The sequence below is a fragment of the Prunus avium genome, chromosome 8 (genome assembly GCF_965620075.1).
Source record: "Prunus avium chromosome 8, drPruAviu1.hap1.1, whole genome shotgun sequence".
NCBI lineage: Eukaryota > Viridiplantae > Streptophyta > Magnoliopsida > Rosales > Rosaceae > Prunus > Prunus avium.
The window spans coordinates 7,776,685-7,804,034 of record NC_142291.1 but is presented as its reverse complement, the minus strand read 5'-3'; the positions used below and the strand labels follow the sequence as shown (position 1 = coordinate 7,804,034).

At 38.6% G+C, this 27,350-nt stretch overlaps 4 protein-coding genes across 4 annotated transcripts; all 4 read right to left on the bottom strand.

The window, feature by feature from the left end:
• Positions 1-5,393: 5,393 nt before the first annotated feature.
• LOC110773222 (GDSL esterase/lipase At4g16230-like) lies at positions 5,394-9,076 on the bottom strand. Its single transcript, XM_021977723.2, has 5 exons — positions 8,571-9,076; positions 7,762-7,995; positions 6,844-7,090; positions 6,385-6,435; positions 5,394-5,689 (listed from the first exon to the last, which is right to left on the bottom strand). Exons 1-5 carry the CDS (start codon positions 8,976-8,978, stop codon positions 5,508-5,510), a joined length of 1,122 nt encoding a protein of 373 aa, XP_021833415.2. The 5' UTR covers positions 8,979-9,076; the 3' UTR covers positions 5,394-5,507.
• Positions 9,077-10,160: 1,084 nt separating this feature from the next.
• On the bottom strand, positions 10,161-11,624 carry LOC110773212 (uncharacterized). Its single transcript, XM_088245737.1, has one exon. The coding sequence runs from the start codon at positions 11,622-11,624 to the stop codon at positions 10,161-10,163; it is 1,464 nt and encodes a 487-aa protein (XP_088101863.1).
• An 8,244-nt stretch (positions 11,625-19,868) lies between these two features.
• On the bottom strand, positions 19,869-22,311 carry LOC110760599 (uncharacterized). Its single transcript, XM_088245551.1, has one exon. It carries the CDS (start codon positions 22,175-22,177, stop codon positions 20,300-20,302), a length of 1,878 nt encoding a protein of 625 aa, XP_088101677.1. The 5' UTR covers positions 22,178-22,311; the 3' UTR covers positions 19,869-20,299.
• A 2,406-nt stretch (positions 22,312-24,717) lies between these two features.
• On the bottom strand, positions 24,718-26,839 carry LOC148291263 (protein FAR1-RELATED SEQUENCE 5-like). Its single transcript, XM_088246259.1, has one exon. The coding sequence runs from the start codon at positions 26,162-26,164 to the stop codon at positions 24,908-24,910; it is 1,257 nt and encodes a 418-aa protein (XP_088102385.1). The 5' UTR covers positions 26,165-26,839; the 3' UTR covers positions 24,718-24,907.
• Positions 26,840-27,350: the final 511 nt, after the last annotated feature.

The following is a 27,350-nucleotide window of genomic DNA, read 5'->3' as shown; positions in this document are numbered from 1 at the left end:
GTGAGATTTGATGAGTTGCAGTGAGAAACAAATATTAAAGAATACATAGAGTTCCACATCGAAAACTTCATAAAATAGAAAGTCTCATGTAATAAATGGTTCCACTCTTAATAACATCAAGATCTTTTGTATAAAACCACACACCTGCTAAATAGATGGTTAAGTTGGGGGTTAATATTGATGTTGCTAGTAGTGGGCCAAGGGTCTGTTCCTCTGAAATCTTAACATGGTATCATAGCGTGCCGATTGATTTTGCACGATTAAACCCAAATCAAACAAAAACCCCAAATTGAACCAAAATCAACCAAACCCTAAATTAAAAATAAAAAAGGTGACCAATGTGGAATTGGTTGCACGTGTGGCACACTAAAAAGTGGTTCTATGTGAGGAGAAGTGTTGAAGAATACACAAAGTTCCACAACGGGAACTTAACAAAATAGAAAGTCTCATATAATAAATGGTTTCATTCTTAATAATATCGATACCTTTTTTATAAAACCCCACACATGCTAAACATGTGGTTAAGTTGTTGTTAATAGTGGGCCAAGGCTCCATCCCTCTGAAATCTTAACAACAAAGAGAGGAGAAGTCAGTGAGGTTGCGTAGCAACAAGGCGGGAAGTCCATCTTAACCTCGACATCTCCTTAATTCGTTTCAATATTACCGTGCTGTGAAACATTGTATGACTGAAACCTATTTGCCCAAAAGGAGGCACCTAATATTGGGGGGAAAAAAAAAGGTTACAGATTGTTTTTTATTGTATTGAAAAGTTAACCTTTAATAATAATTGATTAATGTGGGACTGGGCTCGGTTCAGTAACCAAACTAAATGGACAATATTGTCTACTGACCGACGACCGTCGGAAGGGACCAAATTGGAAACGAAATCGTACTGCTGTTGGTTTATCGACTATCAGTTGAACATATCATGTCGATATGTGCTCTCATTATCTCAGATATTCTCACTCTCAATATGTGTGTCTCATCTCTTACTCTTAGATCTTTTCAATTTGTATAGACTATTTAGCTTAAATGCCTTAGCCATCCTCTGTGGTTGGGTTTGACTGGAAGGGAGAGAAAAGGAGAGAAATGGATGATAGATGCGATGTTGATCTTGACTTCTTACTAAACGATTGTGGCCGAGATAGAAACGATTGTGACCAAAGCAAACCTTGTTGATGTATGAAATGAACGATCAAAGTGGGGATTGCCCATAAACTCCAAACGGTTTCTGAGTTCTTTCTAACAAGAGTTACCCTAAATTCTAATGAAAGCATTTTGAAAACTAGACATTACCTTTTTTAAAAGGGTGCATTTGAGCAGTCGTTGGGCTTGGTTTGTTTGATTGGTGCTCGATCCTTATTCCTTTAGTTTTGCTTCTATTTATAAACTTCATATTTTCTCTCACCGAGTCGATAATCCTAGCCGTGGTTCTGACATGCGTCCAATAAGCTCTATGGCTTCCTCCATATGCTTTCACTTGAGAATGGTCAAGATGGGCGGTGGAAAAGGCGAATATCAGCCACATTCTGACAACTTGGGAGGTGAAAAAGGTGAATCTTGGTCGGCCTCTTGCTTTCTTGGTGAGGCAAGTAAGCCTTCGACCCTTGCTTGTTTGCTCCGTCGATTGGGGCAAATAATTATTCGATCTAATTGTTGGTTGACCTATTTCCTTTTGAAATTCAAGCACTGACTGAGTAAGCAATCCACTGACTGAGTAAGCAATCTTCTCGGTTTACTGTCTTTGTGAGGCAAACCTTTTGTGTCTTGAGGAGTTCGGTCTCTTCTATTCACCAAGGCCACTCATGTGGGTCTGAAAGCCCTTCCTTAGGCCCAAAGAAATCCTCTCTCTCCAGCTGTCACCATTTTTGAAGGCCCATTCTTTTCAGGCTCATGGGCGAAAAACTAGGTCTAAACATGGCTAGAGAAAAAAAAAACAAAAAAAAAACAAGAAGAGAAGAGAATAAGAGATGTGGAGACTCTAGTGAGGAAGAGTCATTGGCATGAGATGGGCATCTCATTGATCATGTTAAGATGAGTATGCAACAGTTTGATGATGTTACTGTTTCATTTAGTCCAGGGGGTGTGATCGGTTCATAATTGTATATCATTTTATACCCTTCTAGCTTATGATTTGGTTATGTTTTTGAGTTAAACTTGTGCTTTTAATCCTTTTTGTGTTTATCTTTCAGCTTTAGGTAACAATGATGGCTTTGGATAGGAAATGATGCAATCCATGCATGTTAAAGCCTGATTTGGATAAAGGGAAGAAGAGCTTAAAGACAAACTCATTTTTGGCTACAGCCCCCTGCCAGTCCAGTTCCGTAGGTCATATTGCAAGCTTTGTTTCAGCAACCTACACAGCTCGGATGAGGCAGCATTCTTCATGAAAGTTGTTCCAATGGGTGTATACTATAACATATCCAAATTTCAGCCCCATTGGATACATATGGAGTCTGTCATCTAGCAAACACAGAATCATGCTCAGGATGGATTTTTGTCAGCGAGCAAAACGAGTTAGCAATTTGTTTTGGCCTTAACTTCCTCCTCCGAGCTTGGATTGGGCCAATACTTGTGTGGTTGGATCATACACATTCTGAACTTCACAATGGACATCTTAAAGTCTTCATTTGATTCAGCCTAGCCCAATTCGTAAGCCCTTGAAGTTGCTTGGTCATGGTGAGCTAGGCATGAGCTATTGTAGCTGGTTGGAAGCTTGGTCATGGTGACATGAAGATGAGCTAGGGCTGCTGGTGGGATTTATTGGTGAAGTGCAGCAACCAATTCAAATTTTCTAATACAAGTGCATCAACCAATTCAAGATTTTATAATACAAGTGTTGTATGCATTAGCCATATTGAATTCAGATTTTCACTTCCCTTAGGCCTATAAATAGGGATGTTCTCTAAGCTTGTAAACACACCCCAAGGGGGGGAGCTCTCAAACACTTCTCTAGAGCTCCCTTCCCTTCTCTCCCTCAAATTCTCTTAGTTTTCCTTTCTAGTTCTCAATTCTAGCTTTCTTTAATGTTTTCTTAGTTGTAATTTATTTTTCTTGTAATGTACATTCTTTCTTAAGTATTCAAGTTTAATTAGTTTCCAAGTTTCAATTATGGTTTTTGTTCTTATTCATTATGCTTATAAGTTAATATGCTAGTTTGAATGATTGATCACCATTTAGGCTTGCATGTTAGCTATCTTGGTTTGAATTAAGAGTATACACCATGCTTTAATTCGAATTGAACTATGAATAGGAAGAGTATGTATGGACATTCGACAACAGGGATTAGATACATGCTTGGTTGTTTAAAATGGTCTTCTATGCTTAATGGGTTCCTAATGCTTAATTTTAGGTTAGACAACAAATGATCAAATTAGGGAATTAGGAACACAAGGTTATGACCACACACCATGGCTTAATCATACTTTAGCTAGAATCAATCCATTAATCTAAATTGAACTTGGGAACTTATTTGCTTGAGTTACTTATTTCTTTCTTCCTTGTTTTATGTTCTTTGTTTTTGTTTCTATTTTGTGTAGGGAAACTAAATTGGATCATTCAATCACCAATCCCTGTGGAATCGACCTCACACTTACATATGCTATACTACCAACGGTTCGTGCACTTGCGAGTATCACAAGTTGAGGATGCAGCTTAATCCATTTTGGTGGAGCTAAATCTACACAACAGGGTGCAATCAAGTAGCTCATCCACTAGCAAAGTATGCACTTAATTGTAATTTTATTGCAACTTGAATTGAAGAGGTTGCCCTTCTGTTGGGACCAATTATACAAAATGATATTGTTGTATCCTCTTAATTGTTATTAATGAATTCCTCTTTTGCAAAAAAGAACAAAAGAACAAAAGAAGAAGAGATGTGGTGTCTGGAGAGAAAAAAGAGAGTGCTAGGGTTGAAACCGTAACATATTTTTATAATGTCTTTTAGTTCTTCTATGAAGTTATTAAATAACCTCAATATATACCTATATTTTACAAAAAAAATCTAATTACTCTAGTTGTATGAGGACTTCATTGCAAACCAAGAGATAGGGGGTTTGACTCCCTCTTGGGGCAAAATTTTTGCAATCTTTGGCAATTGCAACTGTCGGTTCTGTACTAGACCAATTTATAGCAGTTTGGTCTGATTCTATCAATTGAGCGGTTTCGTGTTTTCAATTCCCATCCCTAGAAAAATTTTAGATGATGTTTTTCAATGGGTACATAGATTAATTAACATAGGTATCACTACCTCCTCATGTACTTTGAGGCCTTTATGCTCTTTTTGGCAGGCTCTATGGATATTTTGATATCAACCAAATACATATGCAATTAGTAAATAGCATAAATAAAAGAAAAATGTGTCAAATTGGAAGGTCCAATTTCAATCTAAGTAGTGGACAAATATGGAAATGAAAACCTAATCAAAGTTTAGCAGTCGTTGGGCTTGGTTTGTTTGCTCCCTCGGTTGGGGCAAATAATTATTCGGTCCAATTGTTGGTCGACCTATTTCCTCTTAAAATGCAAGCATTGAGTAAGCAATCTTCTCTCGGTTTACTGTCTCTATGAGGTAAACCTTTTGTGTCTTGCGGAGTTCAGTCTCTTCTATTCACCTAGGCCACTTATGTGGGCCTGAAAGCCCTTCCTTAAGCCTAAAGAAATCCTCTCTCTCCAGCTGCCACTATTTTTGAAGGCCCATTCTTTTCAAGCTCATGGGTGAAAAACTAGGTCTAAACATGGCTAGAGAAAAAAGAAGAAGAAGAGAATAAGAGATGTGGTGACTTTGGTGAGGAAGAGTCATTGGCATGAGATGGGTATCTCATTGATCATGTTAAGATGAGCATGCAATAGTTTGATGATGCTATTGTTTCATTCAGTCCAATGGGGGTGCAATAAAGTAGCTTATCTACTAGCAAAGCATGCACTTAATTGTAATTTTATTGCAACTTGGATTGAAGAGGTTCCTCTGTATTGGAGCCAATTATACAAGATGATACTGTTGTATCCTCTTAATTGTTATTAATGAATTCCCCTTTAGCCAAAAAGAGAAAAAGAACAAAAGAAGAAGAGATGTGGTGACTGGAGAGAAAAAAGAGAGTGTTAGGTTTGAAACCCTAACATTTTTATAAAGTCTTTTAGTTCTTCTAATTACTCTAGTTGTATGAGGACTTACCAAGAGATAGGGGGTTTGACTCCCTCTTGGCGCACAATTTTTGCAATCTTTGGCGATTGCACAAGTCGGTTCGGTACTAGACTGATTTATAGCAGTTCAATATGATTCTATCGGTTGAGCGGTTTCGTGTTTTCAATTCCCAGCCCTAGATTAAAGGGTATGGAAAGCTATACTTCCAACTTCCGAAGAAAAATTATATATAGATGATGTTTTTCAATGGGTACATGGATTAACATAGGTATCACTACCTCCTCATGTACTTTGGGGCCTTCAAGGAATAAAGGTCCAATTTCAATTTCAATCCAAGTAGTGGACAAATATGGAAATGAAAACCTAATCAAAGTTGAGCTAGTTGTCTGACATTAATTGGATAAACATCAAATTCAAGAGTGGAAGCATAGGCCTTGCTTGCTATTTGAAAATTTAAAGCTTCTGTTGGATGCAACCCATCAAAGAACACTTTTCTTGTCCTGTTCGCACTTGTTTCCCCACCTCTTTCGCATAATACTCCATTTCCACCTGCACCAAAAAAAAAAAAAACAAAGTGTTTCATGAATTCATACAAAATCAATAGACAATTACTGAAAACTCGTTAAGTTAACTAAAGCTCAATTTTACATAAACCCGCTTTTTTGGTAATTTTTATGTTCCACTGTACTTCAACCATAAGTTTTCATCTAGTAGAGGGTTATCAATTGAAAATCGTTTGAAGTTTTTTTTAATTTAATTTTTTAAAAGTGCTCGAACTTTCAAATTAATAAATGTGGTCCTCAATTTTGGTCCGTACATCAATTTGGTCATATTGTCATTGCATTCCATCATAATTTTCATTAAAATTGATTGCGTATCATCACTTAACAAGCTTCAAATTGGTAATCAAAATATAGCTCATTCGCCCAATAAATAATAAAAAATCTCATATATTTTCCTCAAGAAGGTCATCGACTCTATTTACGAGTTCACATTGGGGTTTCATCAAGTAGAGCAAATAGCCTTATTGAATAAAAGAAGTGAGCTTTATTTTGTCTGAGTGAATTATTTGTATTTTGACAAAAATTAAGACTTTAAAGTTAGTCGCACGCCCAATTCTGCTGAAGGTTTTGATGGAATGCGGTGGCAAACACCAAATTTATGTATACAAACTGTACACAAATAATACAAATATACGTAAGAACGACATGATAGCAAGCTATCAAAAGATAAAAGGAAAGAACCTTGAATCTGGGAGATCACTTTGCAACAAGGGTTGCTTGTGTCTTCAAAGCCTGTAATAATTGCAACAAGAATAAGTCACTACTTGGTAAGAAATAACGAAACGAAATGGGTTGGACACAGGCAATTCTAGGTTACAAAATTTCTTCCCCAAATGATGTTCTAGTACACATGTTAGGTCGTTCAGAAATACTAGCTACTTTCCTCCATATGACACAAAATGAACGGGGAAGGTAAAAAGAGAGAAGCAAAAAGGGAAGGTAACTAGCCATTCTCGTTTGTTATCTATAATTCCAAATTTGAATAAACGAAACACTAAATGTTTAATGCTATAGGAACAATGTAATACTTTGTTATTCAAATATCTGATATGTAGTCATAACAATTTGCATTTAAAAAGTATGAAAAATTACTATTTGCCCTAATAGAACACATGAATAAAAGATTATTTTCATAATTACCAGTGGAAGCCGGATTCTGGATGATATTAGTCATAATATTATATGTATTGACCAAAGCAAAATTGAAGTCAGGCATGCTTCTTTTGAGAGCATCTAGCAGTATCTTCAGCCGAACGTTGTACATCTGAGCTGCTTGGCTCAGAGCTTGAGGGCTGCCTATAAAATTTGGTCTGTTAAGCACGGGACTGTAGCCTAGTGGATTTATTGACATTACCACAAATTTTCGACCTCCCAAACTATACAGTTTCTGCAACAATAAAGCAGATCATGATTTAAAATATTGGGTGTCAAAACTTGGCCCAGAAATATAAAAAAAGGCTTAGTCGAACATGATCGAGAGAGGAATCGTAATCGTTGTGACGTTGTCCTAAAGTAATTGTAGATGCCTCCCTACGTGCAACTTATAGCTATCGTCTACAACTCCAATGTACAACTCTTGAAACTCACACGATGTATGATTCCTTAAGCACGATCACGGCATATGATATGCTTAGAAGTGTGTATTAGATTACCCATTAATTGAAGAGAGGAAGAGAGGAGAGATAGGAGGAATATGGATGAAAGATGATTGGACATGAGGGTAAGGGAACTCAATCGAACGTATACTCCATTTTCCTGAGAAATATATACAAAAAACATGACTTTTTTACTTGACCTTTTAGTAAGGGACTATATGACCATTCACTTTAAACTCATGGGTGTGGAAAAGTATATTTGGCCTAAGATTTAGGTTCGAAACTCATAGGAACTAACCCCTTTCCCCTTCCTATCTTTGAAAAAAAAAACCAACATAACATAATTATTTAATAATAAACAACTAGCTTTGAATCTTAATAAAAATAAAAATAAAAACATAAAAATCCAACCATCTGTAGCAAGTTGGAGAATTCTTGTCATATATTATATATCAAAACGCACCAGGAGTTTTTGAGCCAGAGAGGCTATGAGACTTCTAGTGAAGGCTTCAAGGCCAAATTGGAGGTAGGATTTCCTGGCGAAGTAGTTGAACATGTAATCGTTCCCACCAACTCCGACAACAAACAGGTATCTTGGAAGTGATTCAGAGCTTTTGCATCCCAGCTCAGCTTCTAGCTCTGGCAATGTCTCCTCCTCAAAGTCCCGGATTTGCCGACTCAAATTGATAACGTTGCCCTGAAATATTAACTAGCTTAATGCTCATTGATTATCATATAAAAATGAAATTAATTATACTTCAAATTAATTTTGTTTTTACTTTATTACCTTTAAGAGATGCCAAACTTTCATACGGAGAAGAATTAAATAAGAAAAAGGACTTGATATGAAGAGGGATCATTAATATTGTCATACAGGTCATGCATGCTGCTGATGCTTCTAAAGAATTATATGAAACACGTGAGTTATTTGTCTATGGTTGCCGTTCACAAGTTATATATGAAATGAAGATAGATTAGTTGGGATGGAGAGGGTTGTAGCTCATAATATATGTAAAAATGAATAAGGTTAAAGAGTCCATTTATGATACGATCGAAAATTGGACAAATATCTATTCTAGCTCTAGTACGAAAATTGGATATATTCAGTCCAGATGACATGTTTACTAACTTGAAATTAGAGTGAAACATGAATCGGTTAATACCGCTAAAATTTTCCAACGTTTAAATAAAAATAGAAAACACATAATTAAGCATAAAAAAGAAGGTAATATGATGAGATTAATTAACGAAGATCAGTATAGTTCGACGTACCGCAACTAAGCCGGTATCATCTAATATACCGGAAGAGCCAGAGGCATGGTTGACTCCATGAACAATTTTACTTCCCTTAGTTGAAGGGTCTTTAGAAGGTGGGATGAAGGAAGGAAGCTTGAGTTGGTCACCAAGAAGGTCAACTACATTTTTGCCATTTGTGAATCTCCCAGAAGCTCCGTTTGGGAAATCAATACCATATGGCAAATAATCGGCTTTAGCCTTGCTTTCAAAGAAGTTATTGTTGCCATTGTCGACCAGAGAGCTTCCAAACACAAACATGCCTTTGGTCGCAGCTCCATCTTCTGCGAAGTTACAAATGGAAATGGATATAGGCAGACAAACAAACAAAGAGAGATACAAAAACACAACTTGTTTGGAAGGTTGTTTTAGAGAGTGGTATTGCATGGTGGGTGGTTTCTGTTGGAGGGAAAGAAACAGGGATGAAATGTGGTTTTAATTCTCCAGAACCAAACTCTTCCTTTTCAAAGTATGAACTGGTATTTATATGAGTAGTTGGCTTTCACCTTTAAAACACCTTTTTTTTTTCTCCCATTTGCAGCCCTTTCATTATTGTTTCTCAAGTTTTTTTAATATCAAAGTTGTTTTAATAGAAAGGACACTCTTTGGCTCCTTACAAACAAATCACAGTTCGAGACATATACAAAGTTAATTTATTATACTTACAAAAAGAAAAATTTGTGTACACATGTCATACAAATTGTCTAGGAATGACGCCTTACTTACAAGGAGCTAAGTATTTTTCTTTTGAACCGGCCATATATTTTGAGATTTGCTAGGTCCAAATTATTTTTGTTATTTATTTATCAAACCTCAAGTTTAATTTTTTATTTTTTATATTGTGATATTCTAAACTACTATAATTTACAGGGAGGTAAAGTTGAACTCGAGTACAAAGGGGCGGGCACACTACCTAAACCAACTAGCCTAACATTCTTGGTTTGCTCTCACGCTATATATATGCTTTGTATAGGTACAATGGTTTAGCCTCACATTGTTGGTAAATTAGTCTAACAGTGTATGTACGTTAAGCCTAACTTTTGTAGGTTGTTTGGGCACATTGATGTGAAAAGGTACTCAATTAACTTTTCCTACCTTGTTACTCTTAATTTACCTACATTCACACAAGTAAATTAAAATTTGCAAGTTGTGTGTTGCTGCATTGATTGTTCTAGAATAAGCAACTAATTTACCTAACATTGCACAGTCACATAATTACACAATTTAGTGAACTAAGGTCCTTGTCACGAGCTCCTCAGTCACAGGTTTTTGATACAGCTATGTTGATATGCATGCACCCTCCTTTTTTCGGCCATGTAGGGATTAAGGTGTAAATTAACTTTGCCCATTGACTGATATTTTGCATCTCATTTTATCCTTACTGTCAAATCCGTTAAAATATATATATATATTACGTGACATGCATAAGATTCATTATTTTACTTAAATGTACGCCACATGTGTGAAAAATAATAACAATACATTTTCTTTTAAAAAGCATAGGTAAAAGAATTCACATCATCGCCTAAAGAGCAATCAATTTTTTTATTTTTTTTACCAATTTGTATCCTAATCGTGATATAGCAAGATGGCGATCCCTCCAACAGCAAAAACAGCTGCTGCAACTGCCCAAAGAACAATTGTCAGTGAAACTGGTTTTCCCTTCTTTTTCGATTCTGGTGACGTGCTTGGTGTCGCGGAGTTAGTCAAACCCTCATTTCCACTTGTCTTCACGAAGACCCAAGAACCAAATTTTGGAATTTCTCCAGAGAGCTTATTGTTGGAAAGTATCAACTGCGTCAAGGCTTCCAACTCCCCAAAAAATGTGGGTATCTCACCTGAGAATTTGTTATTTGAGAGATCCAGAATTTCTAATCGCGTGAGGTTGGCAAGAGTTACCGGAATATGTCCTTCAAAAAGATTGCTGCTGAGATTCAAAGCAATCTGCAGAGTAATTGGCATGCTTGGAATATCACCAATCAAGTGATTTTCTCCAAGTTGGAGTTCCATCAGAGTCATGGAAACAATATTTTCCGGTATCGAACCACTGAGATTGTTGCCTTGTAAATTCATGTTAAGGAGATTCTTCATGCTTGCAACCGAAGGTGGTATCGAACCATTCAGAGAATTCCAGCTGATATTTAGAATCGACAACTTCGACATTTGAGCAATTTGAATTGGGATTTGTCCAGTCAAAAGGTTAAGTTCAAGTTTCAAGACTTGAAGATGGCTAAGCTTACCCAACTCCACTGGCAGAGACCCAGAGAGCTGATTCTGAGCCAAATTCAACAGCTCCAATGACTGGCAAGAACCCAATTCAGGAGAAATCAATCCGGTCAATGTATTGTTTTCCAGATCCAAGTAAGTTAAGTGTTGGAGTGTTGCAATGGCCGCAGTTGGAATTACATAATCAAGTGAATTGCTTCCTAATCTCAATCTGACCAACCTCGGAGAAAGAGCTGTAGGTATCGATCCGTTTAATCTATTGTTAGACAAATCCACAGTCTGCAGATTCAATGGGGACAAAAGATCCGATGAAATCGAACCACTTAAGCTGTAATAGCTTAGGTCCAAATTTCTCAGATGTTTTGTAATTCCTGCAGGAATTGGACCGTTGAATTTGTTAGAATTTGCAGCAAAACGGGTAAGGCCTGTGATATTTGAAAGGCTTTGTGGGATTTCGCCTGATAAACTATTGGACGACAGAATCAAAACCTCAAGTTTGGTAACCCACAATATCAACAGACCCAGGATTATGCCATGAAACTTATTCATAGAAAGCAGAAGCTCCTTCAGGACCTTGGATTTTCCAAGACGGGTAGGAACAGAGCCAGTGAAATTGTTCAAGCTAAGGTTCAAGCTTCTGAGCCCAACTAACACATCTAACTCTAAATCAATGGCTCCACTCAACCTATTATGAGACAAGTCTAAGAACTCCAACCCAGCAAAACCAACAAATACAGGCAAAGAACCCTCCAAATTGTTATAGCATGAAATACTAGTGACATTTAGACTCTTGGAGAGATTGATCATAGTGGTTTTTTGGTTTGAGGATAGTTCAGACAAAACCATAGAATAAAAAGAGAGAGAAGGAAAAGAAGAACAAGTACCTGGGCATTTCAGCCGTGCGTCAGACCGGGGGAAGGTTAGACAGAGTTTTAGAAACACAGAGAGGGTTTAAGGAAAACAACATACTGCTGGGGTTTATAGCCGTTTTGGGGAATGGAAATTTGTGGGAGAAAAAGAGAGGAAACTCAAAATTTGTGGGGCCCATTTGGTCAGCTCAGTTACTGGACTGTAAGGCCACTTCCAGCAGAGCCCGAAGGCAAGGGCTGGGGCCCTACTGTAGCCCAAAAACCGATTCTAGCAGGAGGGGCTGGCCCGGGCAAGCTGTGGGGGCCACGAGCCTGGGCTGGCCCGAAGGGGGAGGGGCCCGAGCGAGAGCCTGCGGGTTGGATGATGCAGGCGCTAATGCTAGCATGGCGTCAGCCCTACGCGCCTGTAGCTTTCCGCCAACGGCTATAAGCCACGTGGCGGCTCCTGGGCTGTCCGATTGTTTTTGTCCTCCAATCCAAAAACAGGGAATTTTTTGAGCAAAAAAATTATGAAATTTTTTTTTAAAAATACTGAATTTTTTTTTTCTATAAATACCAATCAATACTCTTTATTTTTAACAACAAATCCTCATACATCTTCTCCTCCTCCAACTATTATTCACTTTCTACTCCATATTTTTTTCACTTTCAAGTTTAATTTTTCTCTATCATATTATGGCTTTTTCTCAAGAAACCGGCGGGGCATGGAGCATCATGGAAGATGTCTTGTTGTGTGAGTGTTGGGTCCAAATTAGTCATGATCCCATATCGGGTAATAAGATGAAATTCAGTCAAATGTGGAAAAAAATTCATCACGAATTTGTTGAAAGATTGGGTTCCACCCGTATGGAAATGGCATTGTCTAGTCGGTGGAAAATTCTCAGTAAAGAGTTGGGGAAATGGAGAGATGCCCTCACAAAAGCGATGGATAACCAAAGAAGTGGGGAAAATCTCAGCGATGAGGTAAATTATTTGTAATTTTCATTTTATTAATTTTAATGTCCTATTAATTTAAATTTAAATGTTTCTTGCAATTTGTATATTTTGTTAATATTTCTTGTATTTCCATATTTATTTAAATGTTTTTTGCAATTTTTATATTTTGTTAATATTTCTTGTATTTCTAATATTTATTTAAATGTTTGTTGCATTCTCTATAATTTGTTAATATTTCTTGGATTTTCATTAATATGTTTATCTTTTTTGCATTACCAATAATTTTTTTTTTTATGTTCCTTGCATATTCAAATTTTTTTTTATATAGATTGTGCAAGCTCAAATGTGGTATGGTGCTACTGGACAAGGGAAAAAAACTTTCAATCATACCCAATGTTGGGAGGTGGTGAAGCATTGTAAGAGATTTAGCATTATTCCAACGGCTCCACCGGTGGTGTTAAACAAGACGCCACTCCATGATTCACAAGCTTCGGATTCGCCTATGGAATCCCCTATGAGTGAAGACTCACCCATTCAAAGGGAGCCGAGGCCAATTGGGAGGAAGGCGGCGAAGGCAAAGAGAGGAAATAATTCTACAAGTAATGCCTCTAAATTTTTGGAGGAAATTGCAAGGCAAAGCGCCTTGAGAATTGAAATAGACAGGAAAGCCCAAGAAGATGATAGGGCAATGCAAATAGAATTTGCTAAAGAAAGGGAGTATGTACGCAAAGAAAGGGAGTATCTATGCAAAGAAAACGAAGACAAGAAGGATCAGGAAACCATGACCATGGATACAAGCCATATGTCTCCTGAAACAAAACAATTTTGGAAGCTAGAACGAAAGGCTATTATGAGACAAAGACTTTTTCGTGATGATGGACCTAGCAACACGGATTGGTTAAATGATGGAAACCCTTAAGTTAGTTTTCTTGCCTTTTCATTTCATTGTATTTTAATGTTTTGTTTTAAAAATTAGTTGTAATTCATGTATTTTATTTTATTAGTAGTATTAGTTTTCTTTGAGTTACCAAAGAAACTATTAAATAAAATTTCTTTTTATTCAAATCATTCCATTCATAAAAAACTAACCACAACCAAAGCATTAAAAATATAAAAACAAACAAACCACAACCAAAGCATAAAAAAACCAAACATAACTAAACATAAAACATAAACTTTAAAATCTTAAAAAACATCTTCACTTCACTTCATTCACCGTCATTGCCTTTCACCGCCCATAAATGCTCCATTAAGTCAATTTGACGGCGTTCATGAATATACGACGATTACATCTCCGTATATCGATCAATCATACGGTTCATGAAACGACCATCTCTAACCAATGGTTCATGCTCCAATGGTTCTCCATTTGGCCCTATGAGTTTTTCATAAATTCTTGTCAAGACCGTGTTCATGGGATCCGGTTCGTACAACTCTTCAGCTTCGTAATCATACTCATCCTCCACAATCATGTTATGGAGGATGATGCATGTCATCATTATGCTCCTCAACACCTCCTCATCAAACATACGGGCCGCACCCCTAATGATCGCCCACCGAGCTTGGAGGATACCAAAGCACCTCTTCACATCTTTTCTGTAACTCTCTTGATAGGTAGCAAATAATTTTTGCTTCTGGGTTCGGGGATGCCGAAGTGATTTCACAAATGTTGTCCACCTCGGGTAGATGCCGTTAGCTAGATAATACCCAGTTTGGTAGACGGTATTATTGATTGCATATGTGATTTGCAGGGCTTCTCCTCTCAAAACATCGTTGAACACCGGGGATTGACCTAGGACGTTCAAGTCATTTTGTGATCCAGCAACTCCGAAGAAGGCGTGCCACACCTATGTATCGAATCCTGCAACGGCTTCAAGGATGATACTTTTTTGGCCTTTTCGATTTCCGTAATCTCCCTGCCAAGCAGTTGGGCAATTCTTCCATTGCCAGTGCATGCAGTCGATGCTACCAATCATTCCTGGAAATTCTCTCCATTCAGCTTTCTGTAGAAGTCGTTGCAGGTCCCTGGGCATAGGTCTGCGCAGGTAGTCCCGGGTGTACAGAGTTTCGACTGCATCACAAAATCTAACCAAACTCTCCAAAGCAGTGGACTTCCCCATCCGGGCAATTTCATCCACCTGATCAGCAGATGCACCATATGCCAACATTCGTACAATAGCTGTGAACTTTTGTTCGGGAAGCAGTCCCAAAACACCAGCACAATTTCTCTTTTGAACAAAATATTCATCATAATTGCAAATATCATGCATGACTTTATAGAATAAATGTTGTTGCATTCTATATCGCCCTCGAAAATGAACATCAGAGTACAGAGATGTTGGGATAAAATAATCTTCCATAAGATTCTTACCCCGAGAATGCCTATGTCTGTCAACATTCGGTGCACGGCCTTCATGTGAACCACGACTGCTCTGGTTTTCTTCATCAAGCAAAGCCACAGCCATGACAAGTTGCTGATCTAGATCTCTTTGCGCTCTTTTGCTTGCAGCTTGTCTACGCCTTCTTTCTCTTATTTCTCGCTCTTGCCTCTCCAAGACCTCCTCCATGTCTGTCATTGAGAATGGAATATGGAATCTAAAATCTAAAATCTGAGAAATGAAATTTTTGAGAAGATGTAGTGTGAGAGGTTTGTGGAGCTGAGCCTTAGTTTTATAGAAAAATTTAGGTTGATAGACATGACACGTGGTGTAATTTTATAGGGTGAAAATCTTATCCGAAATTTGAAATTCAGATGAAATTTATCTGAAATGTGAAATTCAAATGAAATTTAAAATTTGAAATCTTATTCGAATATTTTATCACAAAATCTCATCCGAAAATATTGTCCAAATTAATTGTTTAGGTAAACAAATTTGTGAAAAAAATAAAAAATTGAATAGTGCTTGCCCTTTGCCATGGCAACTGCTGGAAGTACAACTTACTTTTTGCAAGGGCAGACACTATTTACGTGAATAGTGTCAGCCATAGCCCCCCCTTGCCATGGCAAGGGTTTGACTGCTGGAAGTGCCCTAAGAAGATGAGGACTGAGAGCTGAGACTAAACAAAAGTCTGAGTGGGTCCATTTCTTCCCCAAATGATGTTTTAGTACACATGTCAGCCTATCAGGTCGTTTAGAAATACTAGCTACTTTCCTTCACAGGTACAAAATGAATGGAGAAGATAAAAAAGAGAAAGGCAACGAGGGAAAGGTAACTAGCACTTCTCGTTTGTTATCTATAATTCCAAATTTGAATAGGTACTGATTTTCCCACTTTCTTTTTATCCACTTACATTCTGTTTTTTAAAACAAAAATGAATGTAGGTGGATAAAAGGGAAGTGAAAAAATCATTTACCATTTGAATAAACGAAACACTGGCACCTTTTTTGGTAACAAATTTTGTGAGCAGCAGTAAATGTTTAATGCTATAGGAACCATGTAATACTTCGTTATTCAAATATCTGATATGAAGTCATACTATTTTGCATTTAAAAAGTAGGAAAAATTACTATTTGCCCTTAAAGAACACATGAATAAAAGATTATTTCATAATTACCACAAATTTTCGACCTCCCAAACTATACAAATTCTATTTTTTTTACCAATGATGGTGATCCATCCACCAGCAAAAACAGCTGCTACAAAAAAGAAAAAAAAAACTGCAAGAACAATTGGTAGTGCAATTGGTTTTCTCTTCTTTTTCGATTCCGGTGACGTGCTTGTTGTCGTAGAATTAGTCAAACCCTCATTTCCAGTTGTGTTGACGAAGACCCAAGAACCAAATTTTGGAATTTCTCCAGAGAGCTGATTGTTGGAAAGTATCAACTGCGTCAAGGTTCCCAACTGCCCAAAAAATGCGGGTATCTCACCTGAGAATTTGTTATTTGAGAGATCCAGAATTTCTAATAACGTAAGATTGGCAAGATTTACCAGAATATATTCTTCAAAAAGATTGCTGCTGAGATTCAAAGCAATCTGCAAAGTAGTTGGCATTCTTGGAATGTCACCACCACTCAAGTGATTTTCTCCAAGTTGGAGTTCCGACAGAGAAGCCAGGGAGCCAATATTTTCCGGTATCGAACCACTGAGATTGTTGCCTTGTAAATTCATGTTAATGAGATTCTTCAAGCTTGCAACCGAAGGTGGTATCGGACCATTCAGAGAATTCCAGCTGATATTTAGAATCCACAACTTCGACAATTGAGTAATTTCAATTGGGATTTCACCAGCCAACTTGTTAAATTGAAGTTTCAAGACTTGAAGATGGCTAAGGTTACCCAACTCCACTGGCAAAGCCCCAGACAGCTGATTCTGAGCCAAATCCAACAGTGCCAAACTCTGGCAAGAACCCAATTCAGGAGGAATCCTTCCAGTCAAGCTATTGTTTTCCATCTCTAAGTATGTCAACCTTTGGTACATGCAATTTTTGCAATTGCGGCAGAAGGGATCGTCCCATTACCTGATGGCGCCAATCTGTTTGCGCCAATCTGTTTGCACTCGTGAAGGAGAACGACATAGCGTTTTGTGTCGTTTCCCACAGACGGCGCCAATCTGGTTTGAGCTAAAACTAGACAGGTAGTATGTAGGCCAACTTAAAGATGAGGTGGATGTTGAGGGTGAGGACCCTCAGTATGTAAGAGCAATCGGTAAATAAATGGACATGCATACAAAAGACAAATGTACGTGGTTCATCCGAATGATGGGCTACGTCCACAGAGAAGTATGTTCTCATTATAATAATGTGTGTATACATTGTACATAGGATTAGACCCAAGGGGAAGAGGAAGAATACCGAAGGCCGAAGGCAGATGCCGAAGGCTGAGGGCAGATGCCGAAGGCTGATGGCCGAAGGCAGATGATCTGGCTGATGGCCGATGATTCGTGGGCTTGTAAATGGGCTCATGGGTAAGCCCATGAGGCCCTAGTAGCCTGCCCAACCTCTTTCTTTCTCCCCCTCTTTTGAAGGAGAGGGGTCTTCTTTTATAGGGAAGGGAGAGTCCCCTTCTCTTGTGTTTTGTCAATGTGGGACTCCCTTCCCTTTGCTTAGATTAGCTTGGAAATGCTTGGCCAGATATTGTACAAACAAGAGTCCCCCAAGTTCCCGATTAAGGAGTTACTTCTTGATTGGGGACTTGTAGTTATTAATGCACTGGCCAAGCATTGCTTCAGCTCATTCTTCAGCAGGCTGATGGCTGAAGCTGATGGCTGAAGCTAATGGCCGAAGCTGATGGCCGAAGGCTGATGGCGCCGAAGGCTGATGGCGCCGTCAGGGAGAAGTGTCTCCTGGAAGGTGCCGTTCGACATGGCTTTGAGAAAAGGCGCTGGAGAAGTGTCTCCTAGAAGGTGCCGCTCGGCATGGCTTTGAGAAAAGGCGCTGGAGAAGTGTCTCCTAGAAGGTGCCGTTCGGCATGGCTTTGAGAAAAGGAGCTGGAGAAGTGTCTCCTAGAGGGTGCCGTTCGGCATGGCTGAAGGCTGATGCTGATGGCCGAAGGCTGATGGCAGAAGGCTGATGGCCGAAGTTGATGGCCGAAGGCTGAAGCTGATGGCCGAAGCTGATGACCGAAGGCTGATGGCCGAAGGCTGAAGGCAGATGCCGAAGGCTGAAGCTGATGGCCGAAGCTGATGGTCGAAGGCTGATGGCTGAAGCTGATGGCTGAAGGCTGATGGCCGAAGGCTGAAGCTGATGGGCGAAGCTGATGGCGCCGAAGCTGATGGCTTATGCCGAAGCTGATGGCTTATGCCGAAGGCCGAAGGCTGATGGCCGATGCCGAAGGCTGAATCATTGGGGGATGTGAAGACATCACACGCGCCGAATGATGATGGGTGCCGAAGGCCAAAGGCAGATGTCGAATCATTGGGGGGATGTGAAGACATCGCACGCGCCGAATGATGATGGGTGCCGAAGGCCAAAGGCAGATGCCGAATCATTAGGGGGATGTGAAGACATCGCACGCGCCGAATGATGATGGGTGCCGAAGGCCAAAGGCAGATGCCGAATCATTGGGGGGATGTGAAGACATCGCACACGCCGAATGATGATGGGTCCCGAAGGCCAAAGGCAGATGCCGAATCATTGGGGGGATGTGAAGACATCACACGCGCCAAATGATGATGGGTGCCGAAGGCTAAAGGCAGATGGTAGGAGGTTCCGAGGGCATGGCTCAAAAGGGTGCCGAGAGTACTCGTGAAGGAGAACGACATAGCGTTTTGTGTCGTTTCCCACAGACGGCGCCAATCTGTTTGCGCTAAAACTAGACAGGTAGTATGTATGTCACATCCCGGATCGGCTCTGCCGTAGCACGATATTGTCCGCTTTGGGCCCCCCCCCCTCTCTGGCCCTCACGGTTTTGTTTCTGGGAGCTCACGACCAACTTCCCAGTGGGTCACCCATCCTGGGATTGCTCTCGCCCCCAACTCGCTTAACTTCGGAGTTCCTACTACTCCGAAGCCAGTGAGCTCCCAAAAGGCCTCGTGCTATATGGATGCGGGTGTGTACATATAAGGCACATCACCCACTCTCTGTTGGTTGATGTGGGATCTCACAATCCACCCCCCTTAAGGGCCCGACGTCCTCGTCGGCACACTCGCACCACACGGCAGAGTGGCTCTGATACCAAATTGTCACATCCCGGATCGGCTCTGCCGTAGCACGATATTGTCCGCTTTGGGCCCCCCACCTCTCTGGCCCTCACGGTTTTGTTTCTGGGAGCTCACGACCAACTTCCCAGTGGGTCACCCATCCTGGGATTGCTCTCGCCCCCAACTCGCTTAACTTCGGAGTTCCTACTACTCCGAAGCCAGTGAGCTCCCAAAAGGCCTCGTGCTATATGGATGCGGGTGTGTACATATAAGGCACATCACCCACTCTCCGTTGGTTGATGTGGGATCTCACAATGTAGGCCAACTTAAAGATGAGGTGGATGTTGAGGGTGAGGACCCTCAGTATGTAAGAGCAATCGGTAAATAAATGGACATGCATACAGAAGACAAATGTACGTGGTTCACCCGAATGATGGGCTACGTCCACAGAGAAGTATGTTCTCATTATAATAATGTGTGTATACATTGTACATAGGGTTAGACCCAAGGGGAAGAGGAAGAATACCGAAGGCCGAAGGCAGATGCCGAAGGCTGAGGGCAGATGCCGAAGGCTGAAGGCAGATGCCGAAGGCTGATGGCCGAAGGCAGATGATCTGGCTAATGGCCGATGATTCGTGGGCTTGTAAATGGGCTCATGGGTAAGCCCATGAGGCCCTAGTAGCTTGCTCAACCTCTTTCTTTCTCCTCCCCTTTGAAGGAGAGGGGTCTTCTTTTATAGGGAAGGGAGAGTCCCCTTCTCTTGTGTTTTGTCGATGTGGGACTCCCTTCCCTTTGCTTGGATTAGCTTGGAAATGCTTGGAAATGCTTGGCCAGATATTGTACAAACATTGTGTAAAGTAAAATTTGGCATAGTGTTTGCGTCTCATTTTATCCTTATCGTCTGGTCCGTTGAAAAAATACATATATATTTAAAATGCTAACATGACATGAATGAGATTCATTATTTTACTTAAATGTACACCACATGTGTGAAAAATAATAACAAAACATTTTCTTTTAAAAACAATATGTAAAAGAATTCACATCATCGCCTAAAGAGCAATCAATTTTTTTATTTTTTATTTTACCAATTTGTATCCTAATAGTGATATAGGAAGATGGCGATCCCTCCAACAGCAAAAATAGCTGCTGCAACTGCCCAAAGAACAATTGTCAGTGAAACTGGTTTTCCCTTCTTTTTCGATTCTGGTGACGTGCTTGGTGTCGCGGAGTTAGTCAAACCCTCATTTCCACTTGTCTTGACGAAGACCCAAGAACTAAATTTTGGAATTTCTCCAGAGAGCTGATTGTTGGAAAGTATCAACTGTGTCAAGGTTCCCAACTGCGTCAAGTTTACGGGTATCTCACCTGAGAATTTGTTATTTGAGAGATCCAGAATTTCTAATCCCGTGAGCATGGCAAGAGTTACCGGAATATGTCCTTCAAAGAGATTGCTGCTGAGATTCAAAGCAATCTGCAAAGTAATAGGCATGCTTGGAATGCGACCACTCAACTGATTTTCTCCAAGTTGGAGTTCCATCAGAGAAGTCATGGAGCCAATATTTTCCGGTATCGAACCACTGAGATTGTTGCCTTGTAAATTCATGTTAATGAGATTCTTCAAGCTTGCAACCGAAGGTGGTATCGAACCATTCAGAGAATTCCAGCTGATATTTAGAATCGACAACTTCGACATTTGAGCAATTTGAATTGGGATTTCACCAGCCAACTTGTTAAATTGAAGTTTCAAGACTTGAAGATCGCTAAGCTTACCCAACTCCACTGGCAGAGACCCAGAGAGCTGATTCTGAGCCAAATTCAACAGTGCCAAACTCTGGCAATAACCCAATTCAGGAGAAATCAATCCGGTCAATGTATTGTTTTCCAGCTCCAAGTAAGTTAAGTGTTGGAGTGTTGAAATGGCCGCAGTTGGAATTACATAATCAAGTGAATTGCTTCCTAATCTCAATTTGACCAACCTCGGAGAAAGAGCTGTAGGTATCGATCCGTTTAATCTATTGTTAGACAAATCCACAATCTGCAGATTCAATGGAGACAAAAGTTCCGATGGAATCGAGCCACTTAAGCTGTTATAGCTTAGGTCCAAATTTCTCAGATGTTTTGGAATTCCTGCAGGAATTGGACCGTTGAAATTGTTAGAATTTGCAGCAAAACGGGTGAGGCTTGTCATATTCCGAAGGCTTCGTGGGATTTCGCCAGATAAACTATTGGACGACAGAATCAAAACCTCAAGTTTAGAGAGCTCTCCAATTCTGTCAGGAACAGACCCAGAAATATTATTTACACTAAAATCAATCAGAGTCAAATTGCGGTAGCCCACAATATCAACAGGGATTGTGCCATGAAACTTATTCATAGAAAGCTGAAGCTCCTTCAAGACCTTGGATTTTCCAAGACGGGTAGGAACAGAGCCAGTGAAATTGTTCAAGCTAAGGTTCAAGCTTCTGAGCCCAACTAACCCATCTAACTCTAAATCAATGGCTCCACTCAACTTATTGTGAGACAAGTCTAAGAACTGCAACCCAGCAAAACCAACAAATTCAGGCAAAGAACCCTCCAAATTGTTATAGCTAAAATTGAGTAGCCTTAGCCCATCAAGTTTTCCACAATCTGAGAGAAACCCAGATGGGATTTTGCTCAGACGGTTGCCTGAAACATCAAGAATCTGCAAGGACTCAATCTGGCAAACAAGGGTCAGAAAATCTGAGGAAGATAGAGAAACACCAGATAAGGAAATTTGGATAACAGATGAATTGGAGGGGGAGTTGCACCCAACTCCTTTCCACAAACATGGGTTTGGCTCTTTGTTGATATCCCATGAAATACTAGTGACATTTAGACTCTTGGAGAGATTGATCATAGTGGTTTTTTGGTTTGAGGATAGTTGGGACAAAACCATAGGATAAAAAGAGAAAGAGAAGGAAAAGAAGAAGAAGAAGAACAAGTACCTGGCCATTTCAGCTGTGCGTCAGACCTTGGACTAAATTTCTCTGTTATGAATTGGAACGCAATTGAAAACAGAGTTATATAAAAACAGAGAGGGTTTAAGGAAAACAACTTACTGCTGGGGTTTATGGCCGTTTTGGGGAATGGAATTTTGTGGGAGAAAAAGAGAGGAAACTTAAAATTTGTGAGACCCACACCAATTGGGTCCGCTCAGTTACTAGACTGCAAGAAGACTAGGGACTGAGAGCTGAGAGTAAAGAAAAGTCTGAGTAGATCGTCGTCTTCTCCATAATTTCCCCCTCAACAAGGGTGTTGACCAGCTTGTTCAAAAAACGCGTAAGTGGAAACGACCTGGTCTGCTAGTATCTGAGAGGACTTGTTTAACACTTCAATATTCATATGTAGCTGACATATACCTTAAGTGCTTTTGAAATACTTACATATCCAAACTGTATGTACTCTTATTCACACCAAAAATTTTGATCAACAGTGAGCTCTCTGTTTCTACTTCAAATTTTTTCCTTTTTCAGTGATGAAAACTCAAAATTCAGTTAGTATTCAAATTCGATCAGCGTCCATTGCAGCGCGTCAATGATTTTCACACCAAAACAATCAAAGATAAATTCAATCAATTGTTAACAAAATGAAATGTGATTAAGAAGAAAAAGAAACTAAAAAACAAATTAGCAGTGAGAAAGCAATGGAGAGAGTACCTGAGGATGTGAAGCTTCTTGTGGCGATGACTTGTTGAAGAGCTTAGCGAACATAATGATTCAACGATGAGGTTTGCTGTTTGTATTTCTTCCTCTGCTTTTTTGGCTTAAGAAAAAAAATCTACATAACTAATTTCTCTCTTAATTTTTTCCCTAACTAGTTTCTCTCTTAATTTTTTCCCGTATTCTTTTGTATATTCTAATTTATAGACGGACAAATTATATCAGCTATAATTACAAGTATTTTTGGGCACGAGAAAGAGTCTAAACTATCCGAAACCATAACCATTAAATTTTGTAATATCAGCTAATCAAATTTTATCACGTAGCATGGAGAGACAAATCATAGATTATATCCTTACATGCACAGGTATGGAGAGACAAATTATGAAATTGTTTGCTCTGAATTTTGAGAGAAATAAGAGTTGATATTAGTAAGTCATGCTCAAGTTTTGCTAGCTCTACTATTTGCTACTAGAAAATTATCTCTGGAAACTACTAGAAAATTAGAAAATACAGTAACTAGTAGTTTTAACAAATGCCCCAATGTTTAATGTGCTCCAAAGCCCTCCTCAACCAGGAATTTGTAAACGTCTACGAGCACGTGCGGGAAGAAGGAAGTGAGCCGCTCTACTATTTGCTCTTCACTCTGCAGAAAATGAATACTAATATATATTAGGAGACATTAATATATAATTATACTTAAAACAAAAATTAGGTTTATCCTAATACCATAAGAAGCCCTTGTAGTTGCCTTGGTATTTCCTCTTTGTCTATGCCCTGCAATAATTGAATAATAACAAAGTTAAGATATATTATTATACAAATAGATTTAAAAAAAGGGAGCTGATTTTTCCACTCCCATTTTCTCCACTTGCACTCCCTTTTGCTTTTTAATGATTTTTCATCAATTTTTTCTTTTTTGTTCTTTTTCTTTCCTATTCTACCCTTACCCTACTTTATTTCTTTTTACTTCACTTTTATATCATTTCCTTTCCTTTATACTTAATTTTTCAACTTGCAAAATTATATTTTTCCTTTCATCAAGTAAGAAATAATTAACACTGTATAGTTGTCTAGGCAAAATTATATGGTCCACCTATTACAAAAACACATGCCCACGAATAAACCCTGCAACCATAGGGATTTTTTTTTTTTTTTTTTGGTGAATAGGCAAAATATTTCTTTAGTGATCCATTTGCATCTGGCATCTGGCATCTCCCACTCTTGAACTAGGAAATAGTGATCGGAAGAACTCCACCGAACAATTTTAATCCTTTGTATCCATTCGAGAACAAAATATAAATATTTACTTAGATGCTTCATTGGGTTGTTCAGATAACATGGGAAATAAAAGAAAGCAAAATACTTAGCTCCATTGGCATGTTCTTTTTTTTGGTCAATAGCTGAAACTTCATTGAAAGCCAGAAAAGATAGCTAAATAGAGATAGCAACAAGAGCAACAACCAAAAAGTATAGACAAAACCATCGTGGTTGCCAAAAATTTAGCTTCATTAACCAAACTATATCATTCCATACAAGCACAGAGAAAAGCTATAACCACAAAAAAGATAATTTAGCTCCATTAACCAAACAGTATCATTCCATACAACACTTCTTCCTTGTGTTAAAAACAGACATGTGAAATAAGGATGAATCCATCCATCCACTTCAAAATACCTACAAGAAAGAAGACTAATTAATTAACAAACTAATTGATCTCTCATAATATTATTTACTACTATAAAATTTGATGAGATACAATTCCCTTTAATAAGAAGACATGTACAATTACTTTGAAAATTATGAAAGAATAAAAATCTGAGACTATTATGCATAAGAAGTACCTTGCTCTCTGCATATCTAAGCTCCTAATGACAATTTGGTTAGTAACATTCTTTGGTTCTTCTACCTGTAAATATGTTAGCTGAAAAAAATTATTATCTATTAACTACAACAAAGATAAATAGTACTCACATACTTGATTAAAAAAAAATAAAGAATTTGGCATACAAATACTTACATTTCTATCCATTTCCAAAAGGTAGAAATGGACAAGTACTTTTATTGTGACCAACACCTTTGCAAACACTACATTTACGAGAATTTTCAACTATCTCAAATTTTGAAGGTTCACGCCTTGTAGAGCTAGATTCCTTTCTCTTCTTTGACCCTAGTGGACGTCCTTTATGAGGTTGAATCTTAGGCTCCAGAATTAAGGGAAAAGAAGTACCAACAAATTGAGATAGTTGTCTCTTTGTATCATCTTTTTGAAGAATGGGCAGTTTTTCATACTTTTCTTTGAAATCCAATAGAAGACTATTTATTTGATCATCTTCATCATCCAAACTTGCATGTTGATCATTGTTAAACAATCGTGCATCGATCATCCACTGATTATGTATGGCATTTAAAGGCAATACTTGAATTTTCATATCCTTAATCATGTGTCCACAAGGAATACCCATCATTTTGAAAAAATGGCCTGTGCATTGAGATGAAAGATTACCATATTTTGCAGCTTCATGTTGCTTGTATAACTCATTTAAAGCAAACATAGATACATGAGTAACAACTTCTTTAAAGAATGGAATCCGAAGTCTATGTGGAACACAAACCTTTTCACTTGAGAGTTGAGTTTTGATTTCTTGAAATTGATGTTCAATAGCAAGACATATTTTTTCTTTTACCTCACGAAGACCTCCAGTTGAAACTTGAAGATACCTCTTTAGTAATGCATGTGCACCTTCAGCTCTTGAAGTAGCCTGATTACCAAAGTGTGCAACATCATCTGTCCATGCACTCACAAATTTTTCTTTCAATGGCAGCCAAGTACCTCTAATATAGTTCAAAACAGCTGCATTCTCCTTGTACTCATTTTCAAAATGATCCCAAGCTTTATCGAATGATGATTCATTTGGAGATTTGATTAAATCAGCCCAAGTAGATAGGAAAGCAACCCAATCAACTTCTTCTCTAAAATGAGGTTTACAATTTGCAAGAATGTTTTTCTCAATATGCCACACGCATAACAAATTACAAGCACTTGGGAATACAATGCGTATAGCATTCATTAAGGCCAATTCTCTGTCTGATATGATCAACAATGGCTGATTATGAACTCCCAAAATTTTATTGAACATTTCTAGAGCCCACACATAATCCTTCTCTTCTTCTTTTTGCATGAAGACAAAACAAGAGTAGAATGAAGTGTTGAAACTTGAAACTCCTATTATATCCAATAATGGCATCTTATACTTATTAGTTTTATAAGTGCAATCCATCAAAAAGACATGTGGGTAACTCTTACTCAATTCAATTTACATAGGATGAGCAAAGAACAAATGAGTCAAATGCCCTTCTTGGTCATACTCAATGTTATAAGAGAAACCACCTCCACCAAGTTCATCCAATAATGCTTGAATAACCGTACGTCCTGCTAGGCTCTCCTCCAAAATTTTAGCCTTCTTATTGTAAATGTTTCGGGAAATTGCTCGAAGATGAGGATTGCTCTGTCGAAGTGAAGAGAGAATTTGGCGTGGTGGTATACCAGCCATACTCATCTCTTTAATCCGCATAATTTCCTCATTTGAAAATCGACGACAATAGGGATGTCCAGACATGTCCGTTGAAGGTTCATGATTATGCAACAAACTTTTAATCTCCAACTTCCAAAATCCTTGAAGTTTCCTTTTCTTTTTGCCCCAAATTTCAAATGGACAGTTTATGAGGCGAGATGCTGATTTCTTTTTTCTTTTCTCTAGTGGAACTCTTCTACTTTTATAATTACCGCCTCTATCACAACCAAGGACAACATATTTCTCAGATTTAGATCTTCTAATAACCAGTGCATACCCTTGCACAAAGGCAATCTTACGAGCAACTTCAATGAGGTCTTCCCGACTTCGAAAATTTTTGTTTGTCAAAGAGAGCATTTTGTCACTTTTATCAATCGATGCTTCACTGCCTATATCACAAACCATCCAATTTATATAAAACATAAACTACACATTGGCTACAGCTATGAAGAATGTTTATGCTTCACTACCTATCACATATTAGTTAAGAATGAATATATACGACAAAAGAGGTACTACTATGAGACATTTCGTCAAGCAGCCGGTAGGCGCCTCCAAAGGATCGCACCAGTAGGTCACCACGACCTCTACCCAAGGGCAAAAATAAAGAGATAGCAGTACCACTAATTTAAACTTGTCTATGTGTGCATATGAGAAGATAAGCGGGCAAAAGAAAATCAGCTCCCTAAAAAAAAACCATCAAAATTGAATTGCAATTCATCAGAGCACCAAGTATTTCGTAAAACTCAACCTATAAATAAGATAACAGGTAATGCTCAGCAAAGTGAATTTCTTTTTAATACAGAAACATCTTCTAGAGTTCAAAAAGCTTCCTTTTGGACACAGATGTAGACCATCAATGCTCAGCATCTCCCCACAAGGTTAACAAATA